At 39.0% G+C, this 25,512-nt stretch overlaps 3 protein-coding genes and 1 long non-coding RNA gene across 11 annotated transcripts in view; 2 read left to right on the forward strand and 2 right to left on the reverse strand.

The window, feature by feature from the left end:
- LOC129746909 (X-ray repair cross-complementing protein 5) overlaps positions 1-25,512 on the forward strand; it is a 75,122-nt gene that overhangs the window by 20,443 nt on the left and 29,167 nt on the right. For all 8 annotated transcript variants that reach the window (XR_008737401.1, XR_008737399.1, XR_008737398.1 and 5 more), the window contains one exon: positions 11,430-12,015. The gene's annotated coding sequence lies outside the window, so the exon portion shown is untranslated. The remainder of the gene's footprint in view (positions 1-11,429; positions 12,016-25,512) is intronic.
- LOC129742068 (uncharacterized) lies at positions 27-5,726 on the reverse strand. Its single transcript, XM_055733914.1, has one exon. The coding sequence runs from the start codon at positions 5,724-5,726 to the stop codon at positions 27-29; it is 5,700 nt and encodes a 1,899-aa protein (XP_055589889.1).
- On the reverse strand, positions 5,895-6,305 carry LOC129746917 (uncharacterized). The gene is made up of 3 exons (XR_008737411.1): positions 6,185-6,305; positions 6,033-6,115; positions 5,895-5,973 (listed from the first exon to the last, which is right to left on the reverse strand). It is a non-coding gene; the product is annotated as an uncharacterized LOC129746917 (long non-coding RNA).
- On the forward strand, positions 6,427-7,263 carry LOC129742069 (uncharacterized protein K02A2.6-like). The gene has a single exon (XM_055733915.1). It carries the CDS (start codon positions 6,427-6,429, stop codon positions 7,261-7,263), a length of 837 nt encoding a protein of 278 aa, XP_055589890.1.

Raw genomic sequence — 25,512 nt, forward strand, 5'->3', positions numbered from 1 at the left:
CTCCCCCCCAAGTAAGGCGATGCTCCCTACTCCGAGATCGTCTTACTTCCATCTATGTCCAGTACGGCGATTTTAACGGCAGGTCTCTCGTAGATGGATTTACTGGTTTGAACCCAAACTCTTCTTACTTGGCCATCTCTGTTGGTTGTCTTGATTACTCGTCCCTTAGGCCAGCAATTTCTTGGGAGATCAGGATCAGCTATAACGACGATATCATCTACCTTGATAGGTTTGACTGGTTCGTACCACTTGGTCCGCCGGGTGATCTCTGGGAGGTAGTCGTGCAACCATCGTTTCCAGAATTGGTTAGCTATTGCTTGCGAGATCATCCATCCTCTTTTCAGAGTTATACCTTCGTTGCTAATGTCCGTCAGCGGTTTCGACCCATCCGAACTGCCCAGCAAAAAGTGATTGGGAGTTAAGGCATGGTGTGATTCGTAGTCTGCCGGCACATGAGTTAACGGACGTCTGTTTAGAGTGCTTTCTATTTCTGCAAAGGCGTTACGTAGTTCCTCGTCGTTTGGTTTCCTCGATACTCGCAGCTCTGGGAGAATTCGTTTCACGGAACGAACAAGCCGTTCCCAGCTTCCACCCATATGGGGTGAAGCTGGAGGGTTGAAGATCCAATCTGTTTGCGAGCTAATAAATTCCTCTGCTATAGCGTCGTGATCCATTTTTGCCAAGGCCTCCTTAAGCTCTCGGTATGCCCCTACGAAATTCGTTCCTCTGTCGCTGTAAAAGGCCGCTGGGGTTCCGCGACGGGCCATGAAACTTCTTATAACCATGATACAGGAGGTGGAACTTAAACTATACGCGACTTCAAGGTGTATGGCCCTAGTAGTAAGGCAGACGAATAATGCACCCCACCTTTTCTCAGTTCTTCGCCCTACCACGATTTCCAACGGGCCGAAGTAGTCTAACCCTGTATGAGTAAAGGGCCTTGTATAAGCTGCTAAACGAGAAGGGGGTAGGTCGGACATCTTTGGAGGAAGGGGATTAGCATTGCGGTTTTTACAGCGTTGACATCCTGATCGCACTTGATTGCATACGCGACGGAGATTTGCGATGTAGAATTTCTGACGAATTTCGTTTACAACCATTTCTCGATTCTGATGGTGATACATGTCATGATACGATGCAACAATAAGTCTGGTGATGGCATGTTTCCATGGTAATATAATGGGTTTCACCGTTGCGGGGTCCAGGTACCGACACGCACCTGTTCTGCCATCCATCCGAAGTAGCTTTTTCTCATCCATGAACGCTGAAAGCTTATAAATAGAACTTCGCTTAGAAATTGCTGTTGTGCCTGTCTCCAGATTACGATACTCCTCTTCATAGGCCTCTATTTGCGCTTGACGGTAGTGAAACTCTTCAGCAATCAGTAGCTCTTCCCGTTTTAGTACACCGCAATTCCCCTCTCGACGAAGCTTTCTTAAGTACCTAAACACGTAAGCAGTGACTCGAACTAACCGTTTCCACTGGCTGAAGTCCTCTGCGCGAAATATTGCCTCTGGTCTTTCACCATGTATGTGCAGTGGTCTTTTTAGTTCTTCGTGCGTACTTAGTTTTTTCAAATTCACCATCGGCCATGTGTTCTCGGACTGGCGTAGAAATGGAGGCCCAACGAACCAACGCGATGTCGGTGAGAGATCTGATTGTCGCTGCCATCTCGTCCCGTCATCAGCCACGTTCCACTTAGTGGGGACCCATCTCCAGTCGGACTCATGAGTTAGTTCGAGTATTTCGCTGACTCTTGCCGCGACGAAAAGACTATACTTACGGTGGTCTGATACGATCCACGAGAGTGCATTGCGTGAATCGGTCCAAAGGAACGTTCGTTGAATATTGATAGTCAGGCTTTTTTTGATTGTTGCTGTTAACCTGGCGCCAACAAGCCCCGCTTGTAGTTCCATTCGCGGGATTGACAGGTATTTTAGAGGGGCTACTCGAGTTTTAGATCCAACCAAGGAACAATAGATGGCATCGTTAATTTCGTAACGGAGGAACGTCACCGCAGCCATTCCGTCTTGGCTTGCATCTACGAACGTGTGCAGTTGTACTTTGACGTTCGGATCAGGTTCGTACATCTGATGGTAGCATCTAGGAATCCTTAAGTTTTCTAGGGAGGGAAGTACGCTTATAAACGCTGTCCACCTTTTGAAAAATTCTTCTCCAATTGACTCGTCCCATTCTACCTTGGCTCTCCATATTTCTTGCAACAGAATTTTCAGAAACATAAGATAATGGGACACTAAGCCGAGCGGGTCATATATGGACATCAATGTTTTTAGGACTTCACGCTTCGTAGGGATTCGCTTTAGGTTCAGCAGTTCGCAGTCCAGTCGACTCCAATTGATCTTGAAGGTAAAGCAATCGTCCTCGGTGCACCAAAACATACCAAGAACTTTCTCGCCTGTAGTCTCCGAGGTGACTTCGAGACTCTTCTCCGTTTTCGGTGACTCACCCATCATCATCAGAACCCGCTGCGAGTTGGACATCCAGTTGTGTGTTTGAAATCCTCCTGCAGCGTTGATAGTGCGAATATTTTTTGCTATTTCAATTGCTTTATCCTCGTTCTCTACACTAAAGAGAACATCATCGACATAAGTTGAATACTTGATGATGCTCGAGGCGACGGGAAACTGTTTTGAAAATCGTTCCGCATTAGCATCTTTAACGAATTGAGCGCTTGATGGAGAACACCTGGCTCCGAAGGTCATGACCTTCATAACGTACTTGCTGGGGAATTCGTCTGTCTCTCGGTCCTTCCAGAAAAAGCGCTGGCACTGGCGGTCAGGTTCTCTTATGATGACTTGGTGGAACATTTCACAGATGTCGCCACTAACGGCGAAACGATGTTCTCGAAATTTGATTAATGTTGTAACCAATGACGCCAGCTGATCCGGGCCCGTCATCAGTACAGAGTTGAGTGAGATACCATTGTAAGCTGCGGCAGCGTCCCAAACCACTCGAATTTTTCCTGGTTTGTTCGGGTTTGTTACTGGAAAGATTGGTAGATACCAAACCGGATACTGATCGGACCAGGTACCCTCAGACGGAGCTAGTTTCTCAACATATCCTTTAGCTATGTAGTCAGTGATTTTATCGGTAAGCATTCGCTTCAGTTCCGGATTCTGTTTCATTCGTTTTTCCAAAAGTTCATAACGGCGCCTAGCCATAATTTCATTGTTAGGAAGACGAATATGGTCATATCGCCACAGGAGTCCGGTCTCATAACGTTCCCCGGTAAACCGCGTTTTTTCGTGGAGGAGCATCAGGGCTCGTTCATCCTCTTTGGAACGTATATCGTTTTTCAGAGTGGTAATGCCTAGGCTTTCCAAGGCAAAATAATCGGTTAACGCTTGGTTCAATTGTGTTTCCAGGTGTACCTCTTCTTCAATTCCACTCGAGCGTATGTGGAAGGAGTAGTGGACCATGCTCACAGCATAACTATCTGTTCCTCCTCCGTAGACGGACCAGCCGAGGCGAGTTTTAACTGCCACGGGACCGTCCATATCTCCTTCTCTACTTTTCTGCACTAGCGCCACCTTTACGTGCTTGATTCCTATGAGAATTTGTGGTCGTGCATTTTGATACGATTGGACGGGCAGATCACAGAGATGATTATATTTAAGCTTCATGTCATCGAAATCAAGGGTTTGATATGGTAGTTGGAGCTCACGAACAGTACGCACACCGTCTAATTGATGTTTTTCACCGTTTAGTCCAGATATTTGGAGATTTACCACTCGGGAGTTGGATTCATTCCGTTCGGTTCCGCCCGTCCATTGAAGGCAAAGTGGACGTTTCTCCCCGACAATTCCTAATGTGTTAGCGACTTCTTCGTCTAGAAGCGTAAGATGGGATCCATCGTCAAGAAATGCAAAGCACTCTAGCTCGTTTCCGTTTGCGTAGAGCTTAACTGGAACGTATCTGAGTAGTGCTGAACCCGAATTGACTTGATGCGTATTACATACAGAATTTTCCACAGGTGCCGCCGTTGGACTATCGGAATATTTGTGTAACAGGGCGTGATGTTTGTATGTGCAGCCTTGTTGACCACAGACGGGTGCCACACAACGTCCTCTATGCAATTTTAAACATTTCTTACATAATGTTTTCTCTCGCACTGCTGACCATCTTTGGTTGTACGTCATTCCCAGAAATTTATTGCATTTTTCAAGACTTATGCAACTTCCTTTGCATACTAGGCAACCCTTGTTAGCGTAATGCGTCAATGTTGAACTTTTTTCTTCGTGGATACTGCTTTCCGAGTCAACCAACTCAGTGTGGGTGTTGAGTGAAGCCCGTATTTTACGGGGACCATACCGGTCGGCATCAGCAGGTTTGTTCTTTGAGCTTCGCGGTTCCGTTACCAGACAAGCATCCTCAGCATACGTGTAAAGCCAATCGCTAAATTTCGCAAGATTGACTCTCTTCAAACTACGCTGGTGCCGGGCCCATTTCATCCTAAGTTCTTCCGGAAGTTTATCGACGAGATCTTTCAATAACGAGGTGTCTCGTGAATATTCTTTTTTACCACACGCGTCGATAGTGGCGCTGAGATTTAGGACCGCTAAAGAAAAGTCTATCAACTTGTCCATATAGTCTACTTTTAGGCATGGCATCGAATGGATTTTTTCTTTGAGAGCACTTATAACGAATTGAGGTTGACCGAATCGCAGACGAAGCGCGTTAATGGCCTTTGGTACTGTCGATGGCTGAATTAAGAAGCTCCTCACAGCGTTGAGAGCATCTCCTTTGAGGCAATTTCTCAGGCGAATCAAATTCTCCTCATCTTTAAAATTGCACATGGTGGTAGTACTATCATAGGTGGATACGAACATGGGCCACTCTTCCGGGTTCCCTGTGAAGACGGGTAGGTCTTTAACCACTTGTCGGGCTGCTAGGTGACTACGCTCAAGGCTACAGGCATTCTGGTTGCTTTTGGTAGCATTCGCCCCAGCCTTACCCGATCTCATCGATCCTGAAGAAATTCCTTTCGGTGTAGACTGTTTATGTGGTCTGAAATTCCGCTTTTTCGTTGGGTCGCTCTTCACTGAGTCAGCATCGGTGTCCGTTGAGGACTCTGACTCGGAGCTGTGATGAACGTTGAGCGGAGCTTTTTTCTTCCGGTCGTCCTGGAGTTTAATAGATAGTTCCGATTCTTCTAGCCATTTATCAACGGCGTCCATAGTGTGCTGGTCCTCCTTGACAGAATGTAATTCCTCGAGTTCTGCCATCTCTTCAAGTAAGCTAAACTTCTTTTCCATGAGTTTTCTTTTCTCCTCTAAAATCTCTTGCTCCGCCTCCACCTTACGAAGTTGAATTTCAAGAAAGGCTTTCGCCGATCCTCGGGAACAAACCGAGCCTACCTTTGATGTTCGATTGGCTCTTATCTGCTCACGTGTCTCCAATGGCATATCTGCTTTGCTTGTTGGTTTGCTTGGGCCCGGTAGATTCGAGGATGCTGCATCTTGAAAGCCCTTTTTGGAGCGCTTCATCTTTTTATTGCATTTTTGGCAGCTCCACGGAACGTTTTCATCCTCTATCTGATCGGTTACACCTACACATTCATAGTGATGCCATAGGGAGCAATTATCACATAACACCATCCGACTGCTGTCACATTGCTCGCAGATTTGGCAATTAAACCCAACGGTTTCTTGAATGGCATCTCCGAAGCCTCTCGTTGTCGCAAGTGTAGTTCTGTCCAGTCCCATGTCCGAACGACAAAGATCCTCGGTAAACGGATTTAAAAAATGTTCTTTGTCAACAATATTTCCGGATCACGAATACGCAGTTTACAATTATGATGCTGTATTTTAAATCCCTGAATAATTGATACAAATTTAGATAGGTGCGATTAATTAATAATGTTCATAAACTTACGTTTAGTATGTTGTCCGCACTTAACGAAGATCTCATATGTTCGGCTTGATCAATAAGGTAAGTTAGCCTTAGTGTTCCCTGGATAAGTAGTACATAATTGTTTACAATCATCTAATAGTTAAGGTTCAAGAGCTTACGTTTGCCGACTGAGCACCAATTGCCGGTTTATAGGATTCTTTTTAATTGGTGGTTTCTGAGCAGCTCCGGTCAGGTTATGATACTAAATTAGATAAAATGTGACGACTACTTAAGTTTTGATTCCTACCGCTATCGAAACGGGAATACTTACTTAGTCGCTATAGCAACTTCTGTTTTTATAACCTGATAATATTATGCTGATAATTACAACACCTGATACTCAGAAAGGAAGTATTAATATAAGCAATTTCGCACACACGTTTTCTCGCTGTGATAACTTTTTTAGATGATTTGCACTTTTCGATCTATCTCTCTATCCTTCTACCTATCTATTCCTGACGTTTACATTTCATTTCTGTTGTCGCGTGATTGACAGTTTGATAAGGGCACGAGATGCAACGAGGGACCCCGTTACACTGCCAGCGGCTGATGTGTCTGAAGAGAGACACTGCTATGATCGAGGGAACATCCGGACCACCCGAAGTGCAGTTCGTGAAGCGGAATCGGAAACAAATTTCCAAAAGTTCTCCGAAAAAAGTGAGCAGTGATAACAAAAACATTCCCCCAACCCCTTGTTGGAAGTGCGGCGCAATGCACTACACTCGTGAGTGCCCATACAAGGACCACAAGTGTAGTGATTGTGGCAACAACGGACACCGTGAAGGTTATTGTTTATCCGAAAACAAAAGTGCGAAGCCCTATCACAAGAAACAACATGAAACTTTTCGGGCTAATACAGTGATAGTGCATGAAAAGCAACAAAAACGAAAATTTGTTCGAGCTCATCTTAACGGTGCTGAAGTGCAACTGCAGTTGGACACTGGATCCGACATCAGTGTGGTATCGAAGCGTGTGTTGGAGAAAATCGGGAAGCCTTCCACCACCCCTGCACTACGTAATGCATCTACGGCTTCTGGTGCCCCCCTCCAGCTCCTTTTCAAATTCCAGTGTGACGTCAACGTCAATGGCCAGCAGCGCCGTGGGACATTTCACGTGGTCGACAAATCGTTTAACGTGTTCGGACTCGATTTGCTTGACGCTTTTGGGCTCTGGTCTGTGCCGATTTCTACTTTTTGCAACCAGAGTGTCAAACCATCCATATCGTCGGAGTCATTTGAGGCAGCACCACGTTCCAAACATTCAGCATCCAGCACTTCACCACAGCACAATCGCACAGCAAGGCTGAACCATTTCGGAAAAATCGAGAGGGGAGAAGTTCGGTTCCAATAAGTGAGGATCTGAGCACATTTTGCGTAGCTCCAACAACACCGAAAAATCTTGGACAGTCTCCAGATACTTCACCGATATCCCGTCTCTCTCAACGTCTCCTTCTCCATCATCAACAAGCTCTGCTGACCCAGTAGAGGTCAACGAACAGCTGTGTAGGTGCCTCGTCGTTCTTCGCGAACCAGAAGACCGCCGATCCGGTTCAACCCGCACCGGCTGTATTAAGGGAGGAGATGTTAGGGCGTGAAACACCCTACAAACAATACCGCTGGGCTCACTGCTGACAGCCTCTCTGTCAGCCGATCGACGCGCCAACCGGCGGGTAGAAAACAACAACAACAACCAATCACTTTATGTTTTGTATTGTAAACGTTTAGTCGCGACGTGATTTTACCTTGTCAATAAATCGTCTTTTTAATATGTAGTGTTTAGTAACTACGTGTATTCATTCTTGTATCCGTGCTACCCCAGTTTACAACACTAGCAACTCAAGTTAAGTTTCTTGGTATAATACTTGACAAAAAGCTTAACTGGAACGCACATTTAGAATACGCTATCTCGAAATCTCTTTCTTCGTTTTGGGTATGTAACAAGACTTTTGGCAAATCATGGGGATTGAAGCCGGATATGATCTCATGGATCTATACAGCAATATCGAGACCCAGATTATCCTATGCGGCTCTTGTTTGGTGGCCCAAAACTCTACAAGAAACAACACGAAAACGTCTGCTTAAATTACAAAGAGTAGCATGTCTTTCAATAACAGGAGCGTCTAAATCAACTCCCTCATTTGCACTGGAGGCATTGCTGCACCTTTTGCCTCTGCCTGAGTTCGTACAGCTAGAGGCGGAAAAAGCAGCTTTGAGGTTACAACGATCTGATTCATTACAAACTTGGGAGCTTAAGGGGCACTTAAAAATATTAAATAGGTTCAAAATAAATGATTTACTAACGTCCGTTCAAGACTGGATGGTAAACAAACCAAATTTCTACACAAGTTTCGAAGTACCTAATGGATACTGATAGATCAACCTGCTGGACACATGGTGGCCCTACAACTAGAATAGGATCTGTATCTTTTTTTACTGATGGCTCAAAAATGAATAACAATGCTGGTGCCGGAATTTATGGCCCAGGGGTTAACATATCGATTCCAATGGGATGTTGGCAAACAGTCTTCCAAACAGAGGTCCATGCGATTTACTCTTGCGCGGAAATTTGTTTGAAGAGGATGTATAGGCACGCTAATATATGCATATTCTCAGACAGTCAAGCAGCGTTACAAGCTCTAAAAGCTCCAATGTGCAGCTCAAAACTAGTATGGGATTGTATTAATGCTTTAAATCAATTATCAATACAAAATCAGGTGAACCTTTATTGGGTTCCAGGTCACCGCGGCATAGAAGGAAATGAAAAAGCGGATATACTGGCTAGGAGAGGATCGGAAGGGCCAATGACCGGGCCGGAACCTTTCTGTGGAGTATCAACTTGTGCACTTAACAATGAACTAAAAACTTGGGAAAATTTAAAAATAAAATTCAAATGGCTTGTAGCTATTGGTGCTAGGCAATCAAATAGATTCATAAAGCCCGATTCAAAGAAAACTCGCGACCTTTTGAGCCTGTCGAAAAGTGATCTGAAAACATTTACAGACCTTTTAACAGGGCATTGTCCATGCAATTACCACCTTAAAAAAATTGGCAAACTTAGTAATGATATATGCCGGTTCTGTAAAACTGAAGTAGAAACTGCAGAGCATTTAATGTGTGACTGTGGATATCTTATGACACATCGACTAAAAGTTCTTGGTAAGCGAATCCTAACGCCCGATGATATTTGGAAGATGAAGGCCAGTTAGGTGGTGGGATTCATAAGAAACACCATCCCAAACTGGAATTATGTCTTGATTTCGTCTACAACTGACATCTCAATTAATGATGACAGTACGACGTAATCAGACAAATAGTAAATTGAATTACTCCACAATAGATCAAATAAATTGGTCGCAGTGGATTTGCTCATACAAAAAAAAATCAACAAAATGAGTCAATATGACGAAAATTACTAAATTAATAAAAAAAATGTAAAAAAATTAAAAAAAAAAACTGAAAAAACTCACATAATAGACAAAACTGAGGAAAACGACAAAAATGACGAATATGACAAAAATGACAAAATTCACTTTTGTCGTTTATTACAATTAAGGTTTATTTTGCCAGTTTAATCAATTTGGTTGGTTTTGTCAAATTAGTCAATTTTATAAATGTGGTCAATTTTGTGAGTATTGACATATTTTTAAATTTTGTCAATTTAGTCAAATTTGTAGTTGTAAACAATTTTTTGCATTTTGTCAGTTTTGTCCTTTTTTTCATTTTTGTTAATTTTGTAAATTTTTTAAAATTGGTCATCTCTGTCAATGTCGTCATTTTTGCCAATTACGTCAGTTTTTTTTCATTGATATTAATTTTGTCAATTAGACCAATTTTATCATCATTTTTAAATCTATTGTCAATTTTGTAAATTTTACAAACTGTAGTCAGTTTGGCAAATTTTTCATTTTTTGTCGATTTGTGTTAAATTCTCTCAATCTGTCAATTTTAACAAAAAATCATGCGATTTACAAAAGTGATAAAATTGAAATTAAAATATAAAATCGACAAAATCAATTGTTGATTCGACCGATAATTATTGGCAATACGTTACCGCATAGTATTTTTCTCCTGAGATTGTAATTTTACCCAATTATGTTTTCAATATACTCGTTTTCTTCACTTCGGAGGTCAATCCTGACAAACGTTAAATTATTTTATACACATAGTTGGACATCTTTTTTGAATTGTATTCTTAATTTTTATTTTTTATTTATTATATGCTGTAACTCCAAAAAGATATAATCTCTATAATATCATATAAACAAATAAAGTTGTTTATATGAAAATTATGATAATTTTCAAATACTTTTATCCTGTAGACAATTTTGATCAAATTATTCTAGATTGACTGCGTAAGAAATTCTTTAATCATAATTTGATGATTTAGAATTAAGAAAACTATTATTTGTTTATGATTTTGTATAACAGGTATCCTCATATATAATTAACAGACTGTAAGAAAAGGTGTGTATTAAATTGGGTTTTTTGTTATTAAATTTTAATTTAGTGTGTTGCTTTTCACCACCTCTAAGCTTATATTAAGAACATGATTTGATTCGAAACTAGTAGGTATAAATTTGCTCATTTCTGTGCAAAAACTACTATTGAGAAACATCACAGAACACAAAAAAAAAATAAAAAGAGATAAGGATTGATAAGAATGGACAAACCAGTTGGTAATGCAGCTTTATTCAGTATACACAACGTTTTCACCGAAACAAGGTTGGTGCTCGATTTGTTTGAAAGATTCAGTAGTAAGCATATTTGCACAAGATCATCAAATGGTAGATATAGAATAGAAAAGTGTGAATAGTATGTTGTAAACGACACTTTAAGCTTGTATAGCAGATGTGATTTTAGCATAAATGGAAAATTTAAATGAATCTTCTATGGTCCTTAAATTTGCACGCCGTTCCGTGATTCGGAGGTAAACACAATTTGATGCGATCCTAACAAAACATACATAGGTAACTTCTTTAATTTGAGTATTTTTTGAAATAGTTTCACGAATACCATATTTTCAGAGTAAAATAAGTGAACGAGAAACGAAAGCCAATCAGAAGAACTTTTTTTTGAGAAGCAATTGCAATAGCATTGCATCCTATTTTTTAAATTAAGTAATAACCAAAAACAGCACACATAAAAATAGCAAGGCATGAAATGTACGCGACTTTAAACAACTAACTTTAATATGTTTCCTTAACACTAATTTAGCTTAGAAGTGGTTTGACGAAGCTAATCGTATAAAATTTTACATTTTTCATGTCTTTAATATAATTAAATCAAAACCTTATTATTGTGTTTTCACTAAAACAGTATTTATATGAGGTTGTCAATTTCTGAGTAATCTTCAATGACTTGATTTGAAACGGAGACAGGGATTTTTTTTCCGATTAAATGGTTGGTTGATATCTTCACTCCATGATACTGTCACATTTGTTATCTTTATGTTTATCGTTTCGTGTTTATCTGAAACATCTACTTACTAATAAAAATTTGGCGAATTTACGATTTTAGTTGTTCCGGTAGACGCTAGACGATAACGGGTAGACAGTTGGACGGTGATGCAATATATTCGCGAGCGTCTTTCATTGAACCTAATCTCAAATTACTCCGCTGAACAGCCAGCTCAAAAAACAGAAAATGGGCAACCGCAAGACTCCTCAGTACAAAGCTTGGATATTCTTAGAAGAAATCAAACAGATACAAAATCTAGATCTAGAATATCAACAATTTCTGGTTCGTCAATCGATCAAGGCGCATATCTCGGCGGACGGCTTCAAAGCATGAGCAGCGCGGTGCCTTCCACTTACACAACCCCATTCCAAAGTCCAGTGGTATCTGAAAAATGGAGACCTCACAGCCACCCCAACATGTTCCCTCCAAGTTCGTCTCTGGTCAACCAAAATGAAGCCAGTACATCTTCCTTCAAGGGCACGCCTAACGGTTTTGTGTTAGATCAAGGCCAAATAACAAATTCGACTCGATACCCTCCAACATACACAACGCAACAGTCAAACGGAGCTTACAGCAATCACTCATTCAGCCACAATGTTACAAGTCAATGTATTACAGGACAAGTTGGAGAACAGCCAGAGCCGCAGTAAGTACCTACCATATCCCAGAGACGATATAAACTATTAGAAACCATTTTTGGCGGCATCCATAAATAACGTAACGCAAAGAATGCACTTTATTAAGCTGACTTTGATTTGCTTATTATTTCTCTTATTATAATTTTAAGTGGAATGTCGAGCTCGTTTGAAGTGTGTGTAAAACCACGCTCTCAAACCACTGGGCTCGCTATATATGGGAATTCTGTTTCTCAGTTTCTCGTGCATCTTCAGGGGCCGTTCACTAATTACGTAAGCACGATTTTGGAAATTTTCAACCCTCCCTCCGTCCCTGGTAAGACAAAGTAAGATTTTTCAAAACCCCCCTCCCCCCTAGTAAGATCTTACGTTTTTTTATTCTTTGAGAAATTGACACGTTTTTTTTTCAAAAATAGCTTGAACATATTAAAAATGTGACATACATTCTTCAAAGCAAAGCACTTTTTAAGTAAAATTAAAAAAACTGGTTTTAAAAAGCAGAATTTATACAAAACAACAGATGAAATGTCATAAACGGTAGAATTGTATCACAATGTATCTACCACTGCAAGGTAGAAGGCCCGTGAGGAACAAAACGATGAAATGTGATGAAAAAATTTTCAAATTAAAATTAACCTTCCGCTCATTTTCAACATCTTTCACGTAATTCTAATCTTCTATCCTTCTATAATCTTTCAATTCTTAAAACATTCTTTCTCAAAGAATATTAAATTTCACCGATATAGCCGATAAAATAATTGCATAAAATAAATTTACGGTGGATAACTCTTAATTTCAAAAATCATAAAATTCTTTAAAAAAAATATCATTATATACTACTACAATTGTGGCAAAAATGTTTAACGACAATCACGTTGTCAACTAACCTAAAAGCTCAGACTCATTCAGCGGTAAGCGATAAAGTTTTAGGATTTTTTTTGGTAAATCGTTTGTAAAATTTAGAGTGTCTATCACTGAAAAAAATTATCAATTAATTCGTTATTTTAAGTGCCTTATATTGATTTTTGAAGATTTTTTCTGGATGAAGTCATTTTCAAAACATGATGGATTCAAATCGTGGTGTAACAACGAGCCGTTTTCCTTTTTGTTTCTATAAATTTCTCAATTAAAAAGATTGTTATGATGGAAAGCGAAAAGCGACGATCTTTTTAAATAATGTGATTTAGTGTTTTTGATGGTATGTTGGTTTGAATTGGTTCTCTATAAATTTTATAGAACCTGCAATTTTTTTTATTAATTCAAAGACATTAAAAGATAAATAACATTACATAAAAATTATCCAACAAATAAGTAGTGAGTAAAAAAACCTGAGTTATATGGTTTCGTATGGCTGCGGCTGTGATTAAATTTTAATGTAAAATTTCTTACGTAAGATTTTTGGAAACCCCCCCTACCCCCCTAATAAGAGATCGTAAGCAAATGTGAACCCCCCCCCCCCCCCCCCCCCCCTATGTGCTTACGTAATTAGTGAAAAGCCCCTCATCACAGTTAGCTCTATACAGCAAAGGCTGGACAATTTATGGGAGCTTTTCATCAACATGCCCTCTAGCCTAAAATTTCAACACCTATCAAGCTTTCTCCTATAGAGTTGTTTTTGACATTTCTTATACGCACACTTGCTGAGCGTGTACAGATGAGTCGGGACAATTAACCTCAAAAACTCTCGGTACAAATTTCAGTGCAAAACTGGGCAGCCAACCGACGAACATGGTCGTTTTTGAGGTTAATGTTCCCAAAAGGGAAAAGTATTAGTGACACTTCTTGAATTATGACACGAATACTACTAGTGGCAAATAGGACTATCGGCGCACTAATGCACTAATTACGTAACGTTGAACATGCCTCCCCCTCCCCTATGTCACAATTCGTAACGCTCGAGCTTATATACCATTTCCCCCCCCTCCCTGGAGCGTTACGTAATTTATGCATGCTCCCTTAAGGATTTCTGAAACACTCATATACGTTAAGAGGCACTTGCGTTTGCACATTTCTTTCGTTGCAATTCCAACATTTCATATTTCACTTTATTATCTTTCGCAATCAATAGAAAGTATTTTCACAGGGATACGAAATTTCTATTATTATAAAACGTCAAAAAACACAACTAGCAAAAGCAGCGCACGGGCCTGAAGTTTTTTTTAAAATGATTTCGTAGGTATAAATTCCCAATGTGAATAGTTAGAAAAGCGATGAAACTTTTTCTAAACGAAAATTTTAGGTAAAATTTAGACGTTCTAACGCGGCACAGATCAAAGAAGAAAAAAAGTTTATGCCAATCGACTTAAAAATGCATAGAATGTCGACATTTAGTGTTTTTTTTTCAAATAGTTTTATTGTAGATTGAAACAAAAATTTTATAACCGTCGCTGGTGAACTGGCAACAAAACACAGACTTCCGACAATCTAGTACTTCACTTTTCTTTGTCGGAAGTCGGAAGTCCGGACTTCCGAAGTGAAATTTAGTGCTGGCGAATTATATTAAGGCATTCAACTCATCTATTATTCCGCGCATGGTTGTCCATTTCTCCACAAGCGGCTTGAAAAATGCTACTCAGTGAACTTTTCGTTCTGAAACACTTACCCAACTCTGCTAAGACGCCACGCCGGGCGTACACCCAATCAAAGAGCAGAGAAGGCTTCGTGAAAGCAAGAGAAAAAAATTAGCACAGTGTAGGGGAGCTGCGCTAATGCAACTCAGTTGCTTGTTTCTTTCCCAACAAGAAAAGGAAGAAGAAGAAGCAATATCGTTTAGAGCAAGTTCACTGGTGTTGGGAAAAAGTGGTAGAAATTTTGACATTAGGAAAATATTACCATGCAAAATTTTTTTCAAGATCTTGGGGCGTTGTATTTTTTTACAACACTGTTTCTATTTCAGCCGTATGTGATAGAAATATTGCTATTTTTGCATCACAGCATGCGAAAATACAACACGTGTTGTAAAAAAACTAGAAGGCCACAGATCTTGAAAATGTTTTTGCATGGCAAAACTTTCGAAATATGCCGTAAGTGTCGAAATTTCTACCACTTTTTCCCAACACCAGTGAACTTGCTCTTAGTTCTATTCAGGCTTCCGAAAAGTACAGCTTTGCTATGACAGCTTTTTTCTTGCCAAACAAACTGTCTCGGTTTTCCTTACCACTTGGTTCGCTGCTGTACCGTCGGTAACGAATCGTAATGCTTCGGCTACATCGCACACGTGCGAGAACCCAGGCTGTATCTGAACAATCTGCTCAAAGCATGCGTTGCCGAAAGTGTTGTGCTTTAAGCTGTAGCGAACCCAACCGACAGTTCGGTTTTCATCCCCCCATCCTCCTGTTTCGAAAATAATTTCATCCTAACTGTCGGCTGCAGGGCGTGACAGTTTTTGCAGGACTGTCACGGGTGACTGTAGTGCCCATACCGTACCCATGCCCGATCGTATGCGCTGCTGCTCGGATCGAATATATCGAACAAGCCATATATTCACACCGAGCAGCAGCATACGACCGAGGCGTAACGCGATGTGTGGTGCCGGTGCAGGTTAGGCGGAAAGGGGTGGGGAGGGTGATTGGGGTGATCACCACCTGCAGTATATTCAAGCAAAGGGAAAATACGTTCGTTCGAAATTATCTCGGCTCGAGCGAATCTCGGCTACAGTCGGACGGGGTGAGTAGTACTGTCATGCGAAATTCAACGCATTGAAAACTGTCACGAAGATTTTCCCAAAACTGTCACGAAGCTTAAAAAACTTTCATACCCACGAACAAACTTTCGCATGAGGTAAAACAAGCCATCGCTGTACATCGCCCGACCGCTCCTTTTAAAACTGTCGGGGAAGAAATATTCGGGAAGCTTTCATCGAGGTGCATGTGCGACATTCGCAAGAATACTGTCGTTCGCCAGTACTTTTCGGAAGCCTGGTTCTATTTGTATGCCGACTGCGGTAGGAAGAGGAGTAAAAATCTGCACTTCAGTTGTGTGTTTCGGGACTTCTCCTTCTCACACAGTAGTGCTGCTATTGGGGCACCGGTTTCGCTCGGCACTTGGCTTCGGCTGTATTCGGAAACGAGTGTATGTAGAGCATTTCGGAAGGAAGTGTGGTGCTCTACAAATCCTAGCAGATAACGGTGCGATTTACACAGCGCGCTGTCGGATTTGAGAGGTGCTGACCAACCATCGTGCCGAGTAATCTAGTGCTCTTTCGTCGAAGACCAAATTATCCTAATTATCATTATGCCAAACTACACTACCATGTTGCCAAATGATTTAATACCAAACGGCATAATGTCAAATGACTTTATGCCAAACGACGCAGGACCATTTTGGTCTAATTAGTCAAAGTCATGAGTAAAAGTAGCGGTAATAAAATACACTGCTGAGCATAAGTATTCGACATAAGTTAACTAATCGCGTTTTATTCAAAGTAACTCCTAAACGGTTGTGAAATCATCAAAATTTTTGTGGGAGTAAATTCTGTGAAATCTTCTCTATCTAAGCACATGACATTTCCAACGGTCTACTCTGTGGTGACCGAAGAAAGAATTTATTATAAATGTTTCTTAACCACTCGCGCACGAACTTTTCTTCCTAAAAGACGCCAAAAGAATGACCTTTTTTCATTTGATTGCATCATCCTGCATCAACAGTTATTTATCTTTTTTTTTTCAATTTTACTACTAGAAAAAAACTTTTTTTTTATCATAGCATTTGAAAATCCTTATTTTTTATTAATCGCTAAGCTAAACAAGTTGGAGGAAACATTCTTGTCTCATTTCTTCCCTCAATCACGTTTAATTTTCTATTACTCAAACAGTTCCATACGAAGATTGTAAACCATTTTTGTAACTGTATTTTGGTGCAAATTTTTTTTTATATATTTATATTTATATATTTATAAATTTTTTTAGAAATTTGAATAGATAAAATCACAACATTTTTTGACATCACTGAAGAACGTCTTTTGATATTTGATATTCAATATTTTTATTCACTTAAAAACTTTATTAAAAATTTCAAAACGATTTTACTCATGGTTTATAAAATATCTTTTGGCCAATTTGGGTTTAAATTTCTTAAGAATTTCGGTAAAATAGTCGTGTTTTGCAAAATTGTAAAAATAAACGATGGGAAAACTTCTTAAACTTTTTTTTTAAATTCAAAATTACTCGCAATTTTGAGGAAACTTAATCATTCTCGAATCAAAATCTTCGGTTTCTAATTCTGTGTGCAAAATTGATTTATTGATTATTTACCTTTTTTCCAAAGTTATCTCGAAACGAGATCTGGTTAGAAAAAAAACTAATTGCAGCGCCTTCAAATAAGTTGAAATTTGTTCTTTAGTTCTTTGCACCTCGGAAAAATGTAAGTTTTGTTGCATTGTGTTATCAATGTTAAAAAACGTGAAACATCTCAATGCTTTAATAGACGAGCTGTAGTTTATTTAAGTTTATGAGAATTATGCATTGTCCAATTGCGAGTCTAAGTTCAATAAATTTACAAAACGAAAAGCCGCATAAAGTCGTCGTAGTCCTTTTACAAATTTACGGATAGAATGGTGAGGTACAGTTTTTCGGAGTATTTGTGGTGAACAAAAGTGTTCTTGAAATAAATATCTTATAATCTTAAAAATAATCGCCAGGTATGAAATAAAGTCTGCTTCATTTAATATTGGAACAAATTCTTTTGCTCATTGTGGCGCTCCTAGTGGACGGATTTGGAAACTTTTTTCACCCACGTGTCGGGAAATTCATTACCTTTCACCATGTATTTATGTCATAACACCAAACGATAGCATTTTGTAAACAACCGCCATGGAAGCCGAACAGAGAGTTCAAATTGTGCACAGTTTTCTTGAAAATCCATTGTTGTCGGCATCGAAGCTAGCTAAACAGCTTAAAATGCCCAGAAATACCGTATGGCGTGTTATCAAGCAGTACAAGGAAACATTGACGACGGCTCGGAAGCCGCATTCGAAGCGTCGGAGTGGAACTGTCGACCGGAAACTGCGTGGGAAAGTCATCAAGGTCGTCAAGAGGAATCCCAATCTTTCAGACCGCGATTTGGCCAATAAGTTCCAGGCCGCTCACAGTACGGTGCGACGAATTCGTCTCCGGGAAGGAATAAGGTCATTCCGAGCCAGCAAACAGCCAAATCGGACGCTGAAGCAGAACAATGTGGCCAGAATCCGTGCTCGAAAGCTGTACGACCAAGTGCTGACCAAGTTCGACGGATGTATTCTGATGGACGATGAGACCTACGTGAAGGCGGACTTTGGGCAAATCCCAGGTCAAAAATTTTATTTGGCGACGGCTCGGGGGGATGTACCTGTAAAATTTAAGTTCGTGTTTGCGGATAAATTCTCCCGCAAGTACATGATTTGGCAGGGGATATGCAGTTGTGGACAGAAAACCAAAGTCTTTCTCACTGACAAGACAATGACATCAGAAGTCTACAAAAAAGAGTGCCTACAGAAACGGATTCTGCCGTTTATTCGTGCCCACGACCGTCCAGTAATGTTTTGGCCGGACCTCGCAAGCTGCCATTACAGCAAAACGGTTATGGAATGGTACGCAACGAACGGGGTCAGCGTAATACCGAAGGACCCCAACCCCCCAAACTGCCCTTAGTTCCGGCCGATAGAGAAATACTGGGCAATCACGAAGCGGAGGCTTAAGGCAAAGGGAAAACTTGTTAGGAACATGACTCAAATGAAGAACTGGTGGAATCAAATCGCCAAAACGGTGGACGAAAAGGGTGTGCGCCGCCTAATGTGCCGTATTACGGGAAAAGTACGAGAATTTCTTCGAAACAGCAATGAATATTTTTTTTAATTTTTTTTATGAAAGAGTAAAGAAAATGCTACATTTGTATGAAAAACAAATTATGAATTCGTTAATAAATGACTGAACTACACGCAATTGTTTGTGTTCCAATATTAAATGAAGCAGACTTTAAAACAAATATTATCATTAAAGTTGAAATTCATGGTATTTGTAATGTTCAACAATTGAAAATATAAAAAAAATATTCTCCAAGGTGCTTGGTAAAAATACCTACATCTTTGGTTTTATTGTATGTCGTTTTTGGTTAATTCTATGAAAAATTATTGGGACTTGTCCTCTGCAAACCATCTTTTAGTTCAACTCATTCAAACTTCCATGGGGACTTGTCCTTAGCAAGCCGTCTTTTAGTTCAACATATTCCAACTACCATGGGGGCTTGTCCTTAGCAAGCCGTCTTTTAGTTCAACTCATTCTAACTTCCATGGGGGCTTGTCCTTAGCAAGTCGTCTTTTAGTTCAACATATTCCAACTACCATGGGGACTTGTCCTTAGCAAGCCGTCTTTTAGTTCAACTCATTCCAACTTCCATGGGGACTTGTCCTTAGCAAGCCATCTTTTAGTTCAACATACTCCAACTTCCATGGGGACTTGTCCTTAGCAAGCCGTGTTTTAGTTCAACTCATTCCAACTTCCATGGGGACTTGTCCTTAGCAAGCCGTCTCTTAGTCCAACATATTTCAACGTCTTTAGTCCAACTCATTTAAACTTTCATGGGGACTTGTCTTTTGAAAGGTTTTACGGGTACTTGTTCTTTGAAAATTGTCTATTAGGATAATGTTTAAAAAAATGGGAATTCGTTCTCAGCAAACCGTAATAGTAATTTGTTTTTTGAGCCGATAATTTTCAAATAAAACCAGTTATTCTAATAATTTAATTTAAATTGATTCAAGATTAATATATAAAATTTTACGTCACCTTCGAGTTTGATTGGGACATGCCTCTGCAAACCGTCTTAAGGTTCCATTCGTTATAAAATAAGAAAGGAAAGTCTTTTGCAGACCATAATTCAGCTAAAAATCTGCCATGTTACAGGAACTCATTTAATATCTTGAGTTTAAACCAGTTGACATATCGTAAGTAATTATCTGATGTCATCTTATGTTGTTGTTTAAAGATCTACTCTTAGCTAAAAATCATCCCTTGCAAGCTCTCTTATATTCTAACCTTTTAAAAATCAGCGGAGACTTGACATCCTGTTACTGTTTGTTTTATCAAAACTTTTAAAAGCTATTGCAAAACTTTCAGAAGCTAATCATATTTATATATCTGTCTATTAAATTATTATTTTAAGTAGGTACTTGAATACATTTATGAATATTATTAAATGTGCAGTTCACTTATAATTGCTGTCGATGATTAAAATGGTTGCTCAACGCTGGTACGAAATATATAAGAAATATAATTATCGATTCGTTAAGTTCGGCAAACTTAATATATTAAAATAAACATTTGTTTGCAAAAAAAAGTTATAATCCGTTTTTTTATGGTTGACAAAAAGATAACAGGAGAAATAAAGAACAAGCTTTCCATAGAGTTGATATTTTCAAGATTTTTATCTGCAACCATTTTTTAACACGTTCGTCGCCACGGCACCCATATTCGGGTGACGGGTGTATTTCCTAGGGGGCCCCGTTACATCAAAAAGCGAGTGACGCTCTCTTACTTGAGTTTACCTTTCAGCTTCGCCATCGCCACACGTTTCGAATATGGGAGTTCTCCCGCTTTGCTTTCTCTCTCTGAAAATTTCTTTGGGCCCGGCTAGTAAAACTACCAAAATGAGCATGGCGACGAACGTGTTAAATGAATTTAATTTGTAGTCAACGGTTTGTTACTTTTTTAACATGAATTGACAATAACTTCAAAAAAAATTTTTTTTAACACAGTACTTTCCATTGAAGTATTGAATGGTGGGAAAACTTTCAAAAAAGTTTAAGAATATTTTTCCAAACCATTATATCAAAGTTTTTATTTCACAAGTGGTTTTCGAATTCTACAAATGAACTTAAAGTGAAAATATGGTTATGTATAAACTTTCCAACCTTCAAAGTTGAGATGTCGAACCCACTATCAAGCAAAGTAAATATAGGCCTTCTTCTGCCTTTAAATTTTAATCGATGTTTGTAGATTTATCGATTTTTATGAATGAATCTTTGTTTGTTTTCCGGAAATGCCGAACAATCATGGCGTTACCTGTGCTCACTTGTATAAACATATATCGGTGCAATGAATAAGATATTGATTTCTTTAAAACAAATTAAAAATACTTAGCTCGGAGTTTTGCAGCCGTCGTCCAACATATAAATGATCTCCAAATCAGAACACTTAATACTCACTTGGCTAAAACTTTTTTTTATCGTCAAACACTTTCTTTTTTACTACATATTTCCAGTCTTCACACAAAATAAACCACTAATCACAGCCAGAACTTACTTTTATTTATTCCGGGAGCATGACTTACGTCATTGTGGTGACCGAAGAAAGAATTTATTATAAATGTTTCTTAACAGCTCGCGCACAAACTTTTCTTCCCAAAAGACGCCAAAAGAATGACCTTTTTTCATTCGATTGCATCATCCTTCACTGAACTCAAATTCACTCTTAAAATACACATGATTTTTCACTTAAAAACAAGGATCCAGTGATTTTCACTTGGCAGTCACTTAAATTTCAAGTGAATTCATCCACATTCACTTCAGTCGTCACTTGAATTTGAAGTGAGAAAAAATATTCACTACCCCATCACTTGAATTTCAAGTGAATGTCGGGTTGTAATTGTGTTTATTTTTAGAGTTCAAAATGGCAAATTCTAAAGAGCAGCGTTTAAAGCTTATGCTGGATTTGGATTTTCCCAATTCTTTACTATAGGTGGTTTTGGCGGTAGTTTGTGTTGAACGTGATGTAAGAAAAAGTTATTTAAAGGTGTTGTTAGGGTTCAGCTTGTGGATTGAACTGGACAGATTTTCTGGTTTGCAGCAGGGAAGATTTAGCAGTCGAAATTTCCGCAGTAACCGATCTGCCTTGGGATTACGATGGAATTTTCCAATCAATAAATTTATGGCGAAATCATAATGTAAGTATTTGAAATCGAAGTGGTGTTCTATAAATGTTCTTTTATTTAAAAACGCGAGAGATAATGAATTAGAAACTTACTTAGAAATTCAGAATTCACTTGACCCATCACTTAAAATTCAAATGAAATTACGTATGGCGAGAATTTACTACAGATGTCACTTATTTTTTAAGTGAAAATTATTTTGCGTGTTTCTCCTCGCACACACACACACTTTCAAGACCATCTTAACAGGATTCATTCTACTCAAGGTGGGTATATATTCAGGAGGTGTTCCCGAATAACGAATTCCCGATTCAGCCATTTTGGCTATGTAGGCTATGCAACTATGCGGAACTCATGAAGTTTGTTTACCAACAAACCACAGAAAAGCTGAGCAAAAAATAAACAAACTCATTGAGAGCCCCGCTCACTCCTCGCCTACTTACTGTGAAAGTCGGAGAACCTAGTGTATCTAAGAACCTTGATTCTACTCAATTTCTCACACCCACACTTAATTCGATCAATGAATGCGTTTCCGAATCATAGGCCCAATGATAAATAACATGCCGTGTTGCCAGAGAACGTTTATAAGCATAAATTATTAACATATTCAAATGTTATGTGAATATTATAATTTATTTTCTATTTAACTGCTTATTTGTACTCATATCTACCACATACTCCACTTTAAGAAGGGGAGAAGAAGACAACATTCTACATTTTGCCTTGGGCTAAAAATTCGGCACATAAAAGAAAATACTCCTTTTTTAATCTTAACACCTAGATCTTAACCCTTCGTTTCATAAAGTAACAAATCTGCAACAATAAATGTATGGAAAAACGGAAAAAAAACGTATTTTATTTTAATTTTTTTTCTTGATGTACACATTGTTTTGAACTGTTTAAAGTGATTTTTAGGGAAAATTAAAAAATCATGAAACGAAGGGTTAACACTGCAAATGAATACATTCAATTCACTATCGTTTAGTTTTAAGAACAATCAGTTGTTTTCGTATAATTTTTTGGCATATATTATTAAGCTGTTAAGTTGTTGAAAAACGTTGAATACTAGTGAAACGGTCTCTAAAATATTCAAGAGTATTGATAGACTAAGGACCAAGGAAAACTGTATAATACAATTTAATAAGAATCGCGAAAACTTTGACAAAAATCTTAAAATGGGACGTTTTAGCAAGTATTCGAATAAAAAAGCGCAAAAAAACAAATTTCTTTAAAAGTGGATGGGAGAGGACATTCCTTCTCTTCCTTGGATTTCAATGGGAAAGATTTGCATTAGAAAAAAGATGTCCTAAGTTCTTAAATAATGGTTGAACGTAAGTTAGATAAAATCAATAATTTCGATTTTTTTTAATTCGACGAGCGATAACTCTATGAAACTCCAAAAACTCAATCCCGCTTATTTTACGTGGTCTGAACTAGATATACCCAGTGAGGCATTCAGTTGGACAGCGTTACTAATCAAAGGCTTCTATGACAAACGATGTGTTGGATCTGGATGTTTTTGCTGTTAGCGAGAAAATGGTTTTAAAAGCTATCAATAATTTAAAGAACTCCTCTTCAGCTGGTCAGGATGGAATACCGGCATGCGTATTGAAAAACTGTCGCTCTTTGCTGGTAAAACAACTTACGCGCATTTTCAATCAGTCTCTCCAACAGCGAAAATTTCCTACCATCTGGAAAAAATCGCTTATGAGCCCATTACACACAAAAGGTGACAAGCAAGATGTTAACTACCGCGGAGTCATACCGCTAGCTGCCTGTTTGAAAGTATTTGAGAGGATCGTCAACGATGTCATGTTTTCAACTTGCCGGAACTGGATCTCTGAGAATCAGCACGGATTTTTTCCTAAACGCTCGGTAACATCAAACCTGATGGTTTTCACATCCTTCTGCATATCCAACATGGATGGCGGGAAACAAATCGACGCGGTATATACCGATATTTCGGCGGCATTTGATTCTGTACCCCAAGGCAGGAATTTGGGTCCATTATTGTTTACACTATTCTGTAACAACATTAATTTTTTGCTCAATGGATGTGGAGTTCTCCTATACGCGGACGATCTAAACATATTTTTAGTCATAAACAACCAAGCTGATTGTTATGAATTGCAACGCTTCTTGGACACAGTTGTGAACTGGTGCGCTAATAATTTACTTGTTTTGAGCGTAGCGAAGTGCTGTATTATCACATTTGGGCGTATGAAAAATCCTTTCATGCATCACTACAATATTCTGGGCGAGCAGTTGCATCGTGTTGAAGAGATTAAGGATCTTGGCGTTTTATTGGACAACCGTATGACTTTTAAGCGTCATCATTCTGTGGTACTCGAGAAAGTAAATCGTATGCTGGGATTCATTATGCGTTTGAGTAAAGAATTCACTGATCCGATTTGCTTGCGAGCTTTGTATTGCTGTCTGGTGCGATCAATATTGGAATCTGCGAACCTGGTATGGTGGCCGTTTGAAGTTGCATGGACAGCGCGCTTTGAAGCAATTCAACGTCGGTTCGTTCGTTATGCTCTTCGTGAGCTACCTTGGGAGAATCCATTAAATTTACCTCCATACGCACATCGATGTGCCCTGCTTGGACTTCATACGCTGTCGGATCGTCGTTCCATCGGTCAATCGTTGTTCGTGGCAAAGATTCTTCGGAACGAAATTGACTGCTCTTGGATACTCTCTCGCTGCAATATTTATGCTCCAGAAAGAACCCTGCGCAATAGGAATTGGCTCTCTCTGGAACCAAGAAGCACGCGATATGGCAGCAACGACCCTCTCCGTTCCGCGAAATTATGCTTTTTACGTTATTTTAATATCTTCGATTTCAATGTATCCATTTCAACTTTTAGACGCCGCATTGAATCTGACTTGAGTGACCAACTAAGAACTTAGGAAAAGTAAATATCATGTTATGTACAAATATTATTAAGTAGATCATTAAGACACCAACATGTGCCAGATGATTTTATATTAAATAAACAATAAACTCGAGTACTAAACTGGGCTTTTATCGAAGTATTCACGCTATTTTTTGGAAAAAATGTTATTGTCTGAATTTCAAATGGATCAACGAACCTTTAAAGGATTTTTTTTTAGTTTTCCTGATTTTTTTTTCGCTTTATCATATCGAATAGTGAACTTTAAGCTTTTTGTAGAAGTTTTCGTGGTTATCATTATAATTTATCACATATTTTTGTTCTTGGTGCAACACTTTTAACTATTTTAGAGACTGTTTGACTAAGTTTGAACGCCTTTCAATACTTAAATAGCATAAATAACCTAAATATTAATATGTGTACAATTTATTACATACATATGCAAAAATTACGAGAAAACAACCGATTGTTCTGAAAAGTAAATTTTACCGTACCAATTTTACTTGGTTATTATACAGTTGCGTTAAAAAAATGAAATAGCGTGAAGCTGCGCACTCTCTTCCATATTTGGCAAGCTGCCATTTCTCTCTCGGACGATAATTTTGGATGAAATTTCTACACAATGTCAACTATCGTAGTTTTCGCGCCCGGCTGTTAAGATGCGTGCATTTTTCATTTTGTCATCGTGATTTCTCAGAAATTTTCAACAAAACT

The sequence above is a fragment of the Uranotaenia lowii genome, chromosome 2 (assembly GCF_029784155.1).
Source record: "Uranotaenia lowii strain MFRU-FL chromosome 2, ASM2978415v1, whole genome shotgun sequence".
Taxonomy (NCBI): Eukaryota; Metazoa; Arthropoda; class Insecta; order Diptera; family Culicidae; genus Uranotaenia; species Uranotaenia lowii.

Bases quoted from the DNA above. Each gene is read 5' to 3' on its own strand.
- LOC129742068 (XM_055733914.1), bottom strand. From the start codon at position 5,726: ATGGGACTGGACAGAACTACACTTGCGACAACGAGAGGCTTCGGAGAT.
- LOC129742069 (XM_055733915.1), top strand. From the start codon at position 6,427: ATGCAACGAGGGACCCCGTTACACTGCCAGCGGCTGATGTGTCTGAAG.